This window comes from Perissodus microlepis, chromosome 12 (assembly GCF_051167445.1).
Source record: "Perissodus microlepis isolate ML-2025 ecotype Zambia chromosome 12, ASM5116744v1, whole genome shotgun sequence".
NCBI classification, from domain to species: Eukaryota; Metazoa; Chordata; class Actinopteri; order Cichliformes; family Cichlidae; genus Perissodus; species Perissodus microlepis.
Genome location: NC_140472.1, coordinates 8,008,929 through 8,021,806, shown reverse-complemented (window position 1 = coordinate 8,021,806; position 12,878 = coordinate 8,008,929). Strand labels below are relative to the sequence as shown.

General features: G+C 38.2%; 1 protein-coding gene across 1 annotated transcript; it reads right to left on the bottom strand.

The window, feature by feature from the left end:
* Window positions 1–1,170: 1,170 nt before the first annotated feature.
* On the bottom strand, window positions 1,171–11,981 carry lman2lb (lectin, mannose-binding 2-like b). The gene is made up of 8 exons (XM_084946669.1): window positions 11,722–11,981; window positions 10,406–10,524; window positions 10,003–10,120; window positions 8,187–8,269; window positions 6,782–6,943; window positions 6,513–6,627; window positions 6,199–6,318; window positions 1,171–5,520 (listed from the first exon to the last, which is right to left on the bottom strand). Exons 1-8 carry the CDS (start codon window positions 11,924–11,926, stop codon window positions 5,378–5,380), a joined length of 1,065 nt encoding a protein of 354 aa, XP_084802795.1. The 5' UTR covers window positions 11,927–11,981; the 3' UTR covers window positions 1,171–5,377.
* Window positions 11,982–12,878: the final 897 nt, after the last annotated feature.

The window sequence follows — 12,878 nt, the reverse complement described above, 5'->3', positions numbered from 1 at the left end:
AAAAGTAAAATTGAATACTGTATCACGTTGTATTCAGGAAGACAAAAGCTCATCAGTGTTTGCTGAGGCCTTAACTGAAATGACTTCAAGGGTTAAATGGCTTAAACCATCTCCATCCTTCCCCGCTGGCCATTAGAAAGAAGACAGGCTTAAGAGATTTCGGCACTTCCATCTTCACGTTCACCTGGGAACTTTCATCTTCTTACACGGTCTTGATAAAACTTTTAATAATAATAATGGATTGCATTTATATAGCGCTTTTCGAGGCCCTCAAAGTGCTTTACAATTCCACTATTCATTCACTCTCACATTCACACACTGGTGGAGGCAAGCTACAGTTGTAGCCACAGCTGCCCTGGGGCAGACTGATAGAAGCGAGGCTGCCATATCGCGCCATCGGCCCCTCTGGCCAAAACCTAAACCTTTTAACCTTAAACATACAGTGTGGAGGGCTTGTGATAACTGTGAAGATGCAGACTGCATTTAACTGAACACCTCGAGCCTCATCCTACACTTCCTTGTAGGTCACTAGTTTAAGTGATTATAAACCAATTAATCACACATCGCCAGTTGAATGGCCCCCCAAATTTTCCCGATCTGACCCCCTTAGACTTTTATCTTTGGAGTCATCTGAAGGCAATTGTCTATGGTGTGAAGATACGAGATGTGCAGCAACTGAAACTACGGATACTGGATGCCTGTGCTGGCATTTCTCCTGCTATCAGTGTGTGAAGAGTGGGAGAAGAGGGCTGCATTGACAATCCAACACAATGGGCAGCACATTGAACACATTTTATAAGTGGTCAGAAACTTGTAAATAACTTATGAAAGAATAAAGTTACGTTGAAACCAAGCACACCATTGTTTTTCTTGTGACATTACCAATAAGTTTGATGTGTCACATGGCCCTCTTCCTATTGAAAAAACAAAAGTTGCATCCAAGATGGCCGACTTCTAAATGGCCACCATGGTCATCACCCATCTTGAGGAGTTTGCCCCCTCACATATACTAATGAGCCACAAACAGGACTTTAATATCACCAACCATTCCCATTTTATTACGGTGTATCCATATAAATGGCCCACCCTGTAGTTCAATTTCTTGAATACACAAGGCACTGTACATGAAAAACGTTTGCAGAGAAAACTAAAAACAGCACCACAACGAAAAAAAAATAAACAAACTTTTATTGAAGAAAAATAATCACACACAAACAAGATTTACACACATTTTTCAGACAAGGGTCGAGCTTTCTTTTTCTTTAATTTGATAATAAGCTGAACACTATTATTAAAAAAATCCCTAAATGGCTGATTTCCCCAGTGACAGCACACGCTGAATGACACAAAAATGAAACACCTACATTAAAAAAAGAAAAAAAACCAAAAAACAAATCTGTACCTTTTTTTTTCTTTAAAGGCTGGAAACTGATTTTAATTAGAGTGAAGTACTGATTGATATTGCTTCAAAAATCTATGAAACTGTCCACAAAGTTCCAATGAACTAAACACTGAAGTGCTTTTTGGGCAAATGTCTTCCTGAATGATTAGTCTGTTATTGAATGGATGGAATGAATTAAGGCTGTCATTATATCAGAGTTTTATTTGTACTATTATTGCTGTGTAAAAAAAAAAAAAAAAATCAAATCAAATTAAAAAAAAAAAAAATTGATAATTGAAAAAAAAACCTGCATCAATGCTGGTAGCAAACTTCTTCTATAGCTTTATCTAGTGCGTGCTGTTTTTTTGGTAAGCTATTAAACTATTAGCTATTAAAAGTGAAGCTATTAAACTCAAATTACAAGTACATGGAAGTGGTGAGAACCCAAAACTGCACAACAGCAAACAAAGACATGAATTACAATTTTTTTTTAACAAATATTATAGGCGCATTGCTAATACAATATTAAGATCTCGTTTTTAAATATCCCAATTATCATCCATTCACTGATGCTGTCGTGACCACAAATATTGATATATCTACAGATTTTCCTGATATACGTCTAACAGATTTTAACCATTAAAATTCTTGTGATATTTATTATAGTTTTTATTAGCAATGTCAATATGAATGACATTTTTCTATAAGCACAAAAAAGTAAAATTCCAAGTGCATAGAAGTGGTCAGAGACGACCAATTTTTAGGACTTTTATTACCAATATCAATATTGATATCAAAATCTGATACCCCAATATATATATATATATATATTCTTTTCTTTTTTTCCAAGGAACAAAACACAATGAGATTTCCCTAATCTTGGTTTTGTGCAGTTATTTCATTTACACATTTGTGCTACTCCTGAGTATTATCAGCTTGTTAAAATCTGTCAGGCTCACAATTATTGATGATATCATGTGATACTGACACACTTAACATTTTGTGTTTTGCTGTACCCCCAATATTGATACATTGGCTGGTTGTCTTTATATACTGACTATTCACATTTATCACAATAATGATAATACTGCAAAATCTAAAGAAATGATTGCATCACTTTGCTCACCGAGTTGTCTCTAATAGTTGTTGTCAGTGCATGGTTATTGAATGAATGGCACATCAGTGCTTCTTTAACCAGTGAGGTGTGAGCTCTACATCCATGCTGGAGAGTTTCATGATATTTGCGGTTTTACTGAGTACTCGAGGTTTCTTCATAGACACAATAAAGCTTGACATCATTTTTTGTTTTTTCTTCCTCTTGGTTTGAGTCATCAGTTTAATCAAACTCACATGACTACATGATGCAGCATATGGCTGTTAATGTAACAGTGTGTACAGAGCAAAACATCAATTGCTACTAAGTTACTGGTTGGTGGAAGAACTAAAAACATCAGTGCTCCACAAAGAGTGACACTGACAAACTGTTCTCAGATAAACTCTTAAATCAGCTTATCATTTCTGAGACCTGTTTGTAACGTCAGAGTGTAGATCAAGCCATGGAAGTGATGTCAAACAGAAAATAAATGTTGAGCTCAAACTTGCAGAGAGGATCAAAATGAGAGTTTGCCTGTAACGGTCCTAGTGAGGCACTTTATTCAGCACTGGTAACGCCACTCTATTCTTTTACACATAGCATTGAGCTCACGTATCAGCAATATTTATATAAATATTTTCACTTGTTGAATGAATGCTGGATTGCTGTATAAAGTTATCTCAAATAAAACGACAGTCCAGTTTTTTTTTCTTTAGTGCAGCAAAAAGTATAAAAAGATTCACAGGCTCACTGGTCTTCACAGCAGCTACAAGTCAAATTAGAGTGGTGCTCTCTGCACATCACAGAGCCATGTGCGTGAGGCATTTACAGTGGGTGCATTAGCATGAACTGTAGAATCAACCAGGCAAGAAAGTTCTGCACCTGTTTGTTCATTAAATCTACTCTGGAATTAAATCGTTACCATCAGTTGTAATTGTCGTGTATTGTTGGCTGAAGAGAACAAAGAACAACAGTCAAAGATGAACTACTCTCCCACACATTCATTGATGGGCATGCCACATAAGTTGTTGCTCTCAGTGCAGCCACCATATTGTTCAGGTCTTAGCCAGGTCTTATAATGCATGAAGGTCTACGGAGAGAGAAGTTCTTCAAATATTAAAAACAATCAGACCTCACTGAATGTTTATATGAGACGAGGCTTAGTGCATCCTAACCTACTTCTATAATATAATGTTTAACATGAATATTTTGATAGTCTACTGTGAACCCTGTTGGAAATATAAATTCAGCTGTCTCTTTTGGGAATCGTCACACAAAACAAGTGCATCTGAATAATGCTACGTAGCTCTAACTATTGTAATTCAGGTATACATTTAAGCTAGCTGTTGCAGTATGGTACATTAGTGACGCAACTGATAATTTATGACTACTTAAAACATCACCAATTGGGAATGAGGCCCTGATTAGGGGATGTTTTTAAGCATAAAGTTCATCTCACAACAAGTAGTCCCTGCTGGCCCAGGGATCAGTAAACTCACAATGGCCTTTGTGGTAGTCACACAAAAAGACAAAACACCTTTAAGTGGCCATATGGCACTTAATTGTGTATTTTCCAACTGCTTGTGAGCAGTTGTTGGCAGTCACTGAAATCGACTGAGGGATGAGTAACCACCAGTCTCCACCAAAAAGTGTGTGTTCCATGACTGGTTGGCAAGTGATTGCTCGAGGTTGCTAGTGTGAAGTTGGTATAATGCTGCTACATTAAAAGACTGTTTGCTAGCAGGTTGGCATGGTCACCAGCAGCTTGTGTCTGGATGACAAATTGCCTACAAACACAAAGTACATGTCAAGCAGAAGTGAACCTGAAGGGTCAACACAAACTAAAAACATTTGCCTTCAAAGTAAAAATTGTGCCTTGCTCTTGCACCAACACATTTCAAACGGCACAACTTTTACTCTGATTTGTGTTGCATTTTTTTCTTCCCAAAGTTTCACTACAGGTCAGAGAGTAATGATAATGTTAGCATACTCCAACCACAGCGATCAAAAGGTGGTTTTTGGTGCAACTTCTTTGTAATGATTTCACCCAGCAACAGCAGCAACCACTTGCCAACAGGCCCTCTGTAGAGATGTGCTTGATCTATGACGAATCATTTTAAGCTAACTTTTTAAAATGTTAATGGAAGCTAACATTGTCATTCAGAATTTAAAAGTCTGATTAATTATCCGGGACATACCAGTGGCAGAATATGTGCACATATCTATGCCACTCTGCTAGCTACCTACAAAACAGCATTTCTATAGTGGGCAAGCTAACAAACAGGCCCAAGTCCCATCTGATTTGATATGTGAAAGTTGCAGGTAAGTCACAGATATAATGAAAAGTCATAAGGAAAATGTTGATGTACAAATAAGCATTTTAAGGGTCACGTATTTAGAAAATAAAATAAACACAGGATTATTAGTAAAGTTAGTGAATTGCCAACAAAAAATTTAAATGACAATGAAAGAAGCGCCCAACTTGGCTACGATGACTTCTACCCACTCTGCGCTGGCTCAGGTCCGCAGAGATACCCCAAACTCCAAAACTGTGTAACATAATGTCAGCAAACTCAGCATCTGATTTAGTAACTCATTCTGTTGTTTTTCTTACTTCCTGCTGGTAGAAACAGTGCCTCAGTTAGTGCAGATAAAAAGTCCCACCGTGCTTCAAGTTTAGATGAACATATTTTTAAAATGATTTTGCTTCACTACAGCAAGCAGAGCTTTATCTCATCCATCTTCCAGAAATCTTAAATATTTTAAACCACAGCTCATGTATTCATTTGTTCTCATGGCTCTATGCTTCAAACCCACTAAAGTTCAGTTTTTTCGATTTGTGTCATTGAGTCTTTGCATGTTTGTTCATTAAAAACACATTCTGCGGACTGGCTGATCTTTCCTCAGTAAAAGCGTTTGCGTTTGTTTTCCTTCCAGCGCCCGTAAACTATTAGCCCTACCACTCCCAGCACGACCAGGCCCACGACTGTGAAGAGAAGGGTGAAGAACAGCTGGACTCCGCTCATCCCTTCCTCCTCCACTTCCACTGCAAAGTAAAAGCAAAAAATATTAGAAAAGAAAAAAAATGGCTGAAGTTTCAGCCCTCTGTTCTCCCAGCTGTAAACATGAACAAATAATATCAATTAGATATACTACATGTATGAGATGTGCCCACATACTGGATTCATGTCTGCCAGTATCAGCCTCATCCATTTACTTGAGCCTTTTATCATCATGCGGGAAGCAGTATAGTATAGTGGCAGACTATACTATACTCATCTGCTCTGTTACATCAACTTTGTGCTCAGCATACAAAAAATGCTGAGTACAAAACTGTTCAGTTAAATACATGTGTACAATCATGCTTCTTTTTTTTTTTTTTTTTTTTTTAAGCTCAGAGCTTCACAGATTACACAGAGGGAGACGTGGCAACAATCTAAAAAGACAAGACTTTGTGGGGAAAGAATAAAACTTGATTTTGATTTCTTCGCCTTCTGTTTCTCTGCTTAAGCAGTTCAGGAGAATACTGCAGTGGCCACCTCTGCAGTTATGGTGAGCATGAAAACCAGTGGGAGTGCAATGTTGCTATTGGTAGTGTAGGGCCCGGTAATACTGGGCCCTCAAGACTTCACACTAGCTGCAACCCCGCCCTGAGTAATGGTGCCGATACGGTGCAGCGCTGAGAAGGATGACTTCAGGTTGATGATGATCGTGCTGCATTTACCTTGAAACTGCTCCATGTTGTCAACTCTGGGGATGGTGACTACTTCCCCTTCTTCCGCTTCCTGTGGAGTCCTCTCGACTGTAAGCTCATACAGCTTCATGGAGATGATGTCATGGTTATCTAGAAGAACACACCCGTAATTAACATCTTAAGCAACAGCTGACTTCATTTTAAAACCTGAGCTGTTAGGAAGTTGATGTTTAATTCATCTAGTTTGGATGCCATGTTTATAATCCAATCTTTTTATAGATCTTTTTTATAGCTTCACTTTGTAATATATCCTGTGGTCAAAGCATTATTCTGAGATTTCATACCTGACAGGTCTCCCGTGGCAGAGGAGGCACCTAAAAAGTAGCCTGTAGGTAGGCGCACTCCTGTAATGTCAGCACATTCTCTCCATTCCTGCTTACCATCTACATCCACCATGAGCTAAGGGCAGAGGAACAAATGGTTTGAATAAACCAATCAACATTCTACTTTTCATGCCTCATTGTACTACTCAGTTTTAATTTCATTACACAAGAATGTCACCTTTAAGGACAAGTGACACCCTGAAACAGGTCCTGCAGATAATGAGCCATACCGTCAGTTGATTTTTGGAGTATCTAACGAGGAAAAAGTTGTCGTAGACCGAGTTGCGTGCCATAGCTGTGCATCCTCCAAGCTCTGTGGACCGACCGTCACGATCGTGGTCATACGACAGGGTGCCATTCCCCAGCATCACAGATATGTAAGGGAAGGTCCTCTGTGAAGAAGACAGAGGAGTCACAACTTCATCAGCAGGAACCACAAACACCATTCCACAGGTAGTTCATTTCACAGAGACATGAAACAGCAGTACTGAACAGTTTGATGTTATATTGCATAAAGCTTTTCTTAGTAAGGGGGGGGGGGGAGAGAACAAAAACACTGGACACTGGTTAGCCAGTGAAAATTAACTCTAAAATCTGAGCTGTTCACTGTTGTAAGTTGAAATAGTCCAATCCAATCCAATTTTATTTATAAAGCACTTTAAAATACCCAGCACAGGAACAAAGTGCTATACAGAAAACAAGTTAAAACAATAGAATAACAGAAAACAGCAAAAATAAATAAATAAAACACATAATACATAAATTAAAACAGCCCTATATTAAAACAAAAACAAGATAAAACAGCATCGAATCACCTAAAAACAACTGAAATAAAAATAAAAACCAACATCTCACGTGGTGTCAAAGGCCAGGGTAAAGAGGTGGGTTTTCAAGAGTGACTTAAAAACAGATAAAAAAACTGGCCTGTCTAATCTCTAAAGGAAGCTCGTTCCACAGTTTTGGAGCTGCTACAGCAAAAGCACGATCTCCTCTAAGTTTATGCCCAGTCCTGGGTACAATCAGGAGCAGCTGATCAGCTGACCTGAGAGAGCAGGTGGGTGTATAAGGCTGTAGCAGCTCAGAGAGATAAGATGGGGCTAGGCCATGGAGAGCTTTAAAAGCAAATAAAAGAATTTTAAAATGAATCCTAAAAGAAATGGGCAGCCAGTGAAGTGAAGCTAAAACTGGGGAAATGTGCTCAAACTTTCGAGTGCCAGTTAAAAGACGAGCTGCGGCATTTTGCACCCTCTGTAGATGACTAATATATGATGCGCTGACCCCAATATAAAGTGCATTACAGTAATCCAGCCGAGTCAGCCTGAAAACTGCAGTTCTACTGCTGCTTCACCTTAAAACATTAGCACTACCAGGGTATGAGCATCCTGATGATTAATGTTAATAATTCAAACTTCACCAGGACTGCTGCTTGTCTTTTTTCTGGCCAGGTTCGTTGTCAGTCAGTATAAGTTTACATTATTAGCAACAGCACATGTTTGCATGTCAGATTGGCTGAAATTCAGTCATCAAAAAGAAACATTGTGTGTATGTTGTGTGGGTTTCCACACGACAACAAAGTCTTGATTTAAACTCAGGCTTTAAAAAAAAATAAAATAAATGCTACAGACTGTCACTTACATCATGGGTCTTATCATCATTGGGGTAAGTGTCCACAAATATTCCAAGTCCAGAGAAATGGTTCATGTTGCCAAATACAGGGCCTGCAAACAGAGGAATACCACAGAGATAATAAAGCTGAAACATAGCAATTAATATAATTTAATTTGGGACTAAATTTCAGTCTTAAGTTTTCTCCAACAGTTTCTTTGTGTTTTCAGCACTTTGGAGGAAAAAATGTAATCAGACAAACTAGTACATGCAGGAAGTTAATTTAAAAAAAAAAAAAACATTTTCACGTGAAACGATTGTACTATCCTAATCCCACCCAAATGCTCTAAAGCTCACTATCATATCATTGGGGGTGTGGCAACTAGTCCACACACACTGTGATAAAGAGTCACTTGATGATGACAGCTGTCTTTACATGTAGACAGAAACATTTGTAACACAAACTGTGGAAAAATAACTCCATTTGGAAGTTTCCTTTAAAAACTAAGACCAGCGCAGCATAGGTTGTCTTTATTTAAATACAGTAGCAACAAAAATGTAACAAACTTAAAAGCATAAAAAAATAGATGATAATGACTGAATAATTCTCTTTAGCCAGGCGCACAACACACTGCTTAAAAAATTAAATTAAAGGAACACTTAGAAAACACATCAGTTCTCAATGAGGAAAAAAGTTGGATAGCTACACTGACATGGACTGGGTAATGTGATAGAAATGAAAAGCATCAACTTACAGAGGGCTTGATTAAAAAACACCTTGAAAATCAAAGTTAAAAAAAAAGATGCAGCAGGATAGCGCATTCTGTTGAGATTTCATTGCAGCAACTCAAAATGGTACTTTTCTGGCCCCAACATGCTTGTACACATGTGTGACAACATCAGGGGATGCTCCTAATGAGACAAGAGATTGTGTTCGGGGGATAGGATCTCATCCTATATCTGGACCAGGGCATAACTGAGGAGGAACCAAGGATCCACTGCACCAGTCTGACAATAGGTCCAAGAATGTTTTGGCACAAAACACAAGTTTTTGGTCTCCACCTGTAAAACCATTCCTGTTTTGTCTCAGTGCTGAGAGAATGAGAGGCACGGTACACCCTGGAAACATTGCCATTCTGATGCAGGGCTAACACAGAGAGACAGACAATGATTCACACTCACATTCACACCTATGGACAATTTAGAATCACCAGTTAACCTAACCCCACTAACTGCATGTCGACTGTGGGACAAAGTTGGAGTACCTAGAAAGAACCCATGCAAACTCGCACAAAAAGGACCCGGTTAGATGATGGGATTGAACCCAGGACCTTCTGGCTGTCAGGCAACAGTGCTAACCACTGCATTTGCCCGCTGTTAATTTCATTAACACCAAAACCTTTAATCTAACAAATAACCCCTCTGCTACTTAACCAACCGGATCACTATCTCATTAGTTTAATTGGCTTAACGTTCTAAATCTAAAATTGTTTCTTTATTTTTTTGAGCAGTGTAATACTACAGGTAACTTACCTAATTGGATTAAAAACAAACAATAAAACAAAACAAACAAAAGAAAAGTAACTAAAATGTGTTTTTGAAACAATGAATGAACATGTAAAGTTTTGTAAGCAGTGTTTCCTGCAGCTGAAAATTGAGACTGTTTATTCTGTTTGCTTTCCCTGGTATCTCAAGTCACTGTGCACAGGATGTGCTAATAAAATGATATCTTATCATGTGACTGAGAAAAAAATGACAAGCTCATTAGGAGAAACTGTTCACTTTGAGGGCTATTCAATTATAAAATTGCAAATACGATGCTGAAACACGTTTAGCATTAACCTACCATTTTTCATGCGATCTCTGGTTAACCAGATGGCCAATCCATCACCATTCAGGTTCTTCTTCCCTTGGCCATGGACTTTAAATTGTACTCTCAGCTCCCAATCTTGCAGAAGCAAAGGCTGAAAAGCAACAGCATTGAAGAAAAGCAGGTTATTCTTACACTCAGCAATGTGTAGCATGCACTTGTCATCAGATATGAGTAACATATCATCCTTTTGAAACAGACTGATTTGTATCATTTATATTTTATTTATAAAATGCTGCATAACATTCATTGTTAAACCAAAGCCATATAAAGTAGGGTTTTTAGTTTAAAGCAGGAAGTGAGGGAAATTGTGGTTTGCTGGGTAACAATGCATTGCATATTGCAAGCCTGATAATGCAGGCTGTCCCATTTGACTTACAATTCGGCTCCACACAGCTCCCTGCCTGCTCTGCAGGTCTGGGGTTAGCCTCACATGGTCAGGCGTCACCATGGCAGTGCCCATCAGATCCCACTGTGAGGAGCTAGAGAAACCCAAGCCTGCAAAACAACAGTAGTAACACTTCTGCATTCACAGCAGGCCACACCGAAGTTTACTATTGTTTTTCTTAGACATCAGCTTTTACCATTTACGTTGCGTTTCATCTTTTGTTGTAACATTCAGTTTATGTATACTTTTTATTGAATACAAATGTTTCCTTTTCAGTGGCTCCTGTACTGTACTGTTTATTTTTATTACTTTAAATCAAGGGTCTTTATTAGAGTATGACTTGAAAAGTTCAAAATAGGTATTAGAATACAATAGCCCTTTATTTTCATTGTACTTATATAACGATATTGTGGGTTCTTCACCTGACTGTTGTGCAAGAAATATAAATAACAAGACAGATAAAAAACACACTGTATTATATCACACGATAAAATGCCTGTGCAAAGTGGCAGGAGTGTATTGCAAAAGACTTTAATGAAGTGCAATAGTGGCCCAACAGTACAACAACCCTACTAAGGCAGCTTACTCACAGTTTCATTAAATACACTTATTACCTGTGGTCAACTTCAGTACACACAAAACCGCTTCAGTACGTTTAAAAAAAACTCCCTTATTATTGTTATGACTTTTTAGATTTTAGTTTTAATTAACGAAAACGGGGTTTTTTTTGTTTTTGTTTTTTTAAATCGTTCTTTGTTCTGATGTATTCTTTATAAGCCCGCCCCCATTTTCTAGTTATCAGTTTTTGTTTCTAATTACTTTGAATTAACTAATATACGCTAATATAAAAAGTGGCCATGAAGGTTACTCAAACTGCTCTTTGTTGAGACAATGAAAAACTGCTCTTTCATAATGGAGAGCGTTACGGGCTTAATTTCCTGAATTTTATTGTTGTTTTTTGCTAGAGTTCCTCACCGTAATCAGACAGGTTTGCTCTGCTGATTAAAGCTAGCTGTAGGTAGGCTAGTCTTCATTAGCATTATGGAATAGCCAATAGTTAGTGGTGTGTTAACAACAGTTATTATCCCGCTTGCTGTAACGCTACCCACGATGTGTAACGACAGAGAGGCACAAAGTTCTTCTTAGTTAATTATTATCCTCCGCCACACAATTCTATCCAAGAAAAAAATGAATTTAAGCCAAAGCCTACTTTACGGTGACAAACTGTCTACTGTCAACGTTTATGTTAGTTGCCAATGTTAGCTAACATTGGCGGTAACGTAATTCTAGTTTAACATTAAACTCACCGCGGTACGGCTTCACAAGAGAATATTCCCGCTTCAGAAACTCCTCCATAAAGTCCCCGTCGTCTGCCAGCGACTGACTCGTCAAGTAACAAATAGTAATAAGTAGCCATGTTAACTCACGGAGGTTCCTAAAGTGAAACACTGAATTTAAAAAACAGAAACTTCTCAGTCGAGCCAGATTTGATTTGGCAACGGAGGAAACCATCTTTACAGCCCGACTACACACATGTCACGTGGTTTCAAGCAAACCCATAAGAAAAATGTTCTTCTTCCCTTCTGGGGTTTAGTGGAGACACTCATCCGTGGGGTTGGCATTACTGCCATCTTCTGGATATAGTAGTAGCGTCTGAAAATCATCAAATTCTCCCCAATAGACTAGCTCTCGCGATTTTATAGCAGCATCTATCCGAAAAGAATGGGTTGTGAGATCTTTTTCTTCTTTGATCATCCTCGTCTGTCTCATCCTATCCCTTAGTCTCTCCTGTCACACCAACCATCTGCATGCCCTCCTCTGTGGTCTTCCTTCATTTATGGCAAGACAGATAAGGTGAGAAACATTATTTTAGTCTCTTAATCACACAGAGGCAGTCCACCAAATCATCAAGCGCTTAAAATAGTATTATTCAATACAGAAACTAAAAAAAATCACGCTGCCACTCTATAGACCTGTACACAGAGCAAACTGTAATAGCATTGTTTTATATTCTTTTTAAAATATTTTTTATATATTTATTTTGAATGCATCCTCGTAACTCAACTAGAAACTAGAAAATAACAAAAACATAATCATATAAAAATTATTATAGGAGTAAGTGGGGGATCCACAGTCAACAACAGTACAGCATACTGCTTAGTTATGTGAAATCATCACCAATCAATGTGAGGAAAACACATTATTACAGTAAATGAAATACATAAAGTGATCCATGTCAGTTTACAGCAATATCCAAACTGAATACAGTGTGCTGCTGCACATAGACAGGTAAGATCATTTTCACTTGCTGTCACCTGAATCTGGAGCTGTACAGTAAACAAACACTGAAGCCCAATTCGATAATAATAACACACATCGTCTCCTTGGCTGGCAACTCCCGATATCCCAGCAGACTACTGGACCAGATGGCTAAAACTAGCTAATAATCTCTGATGATTTAAGC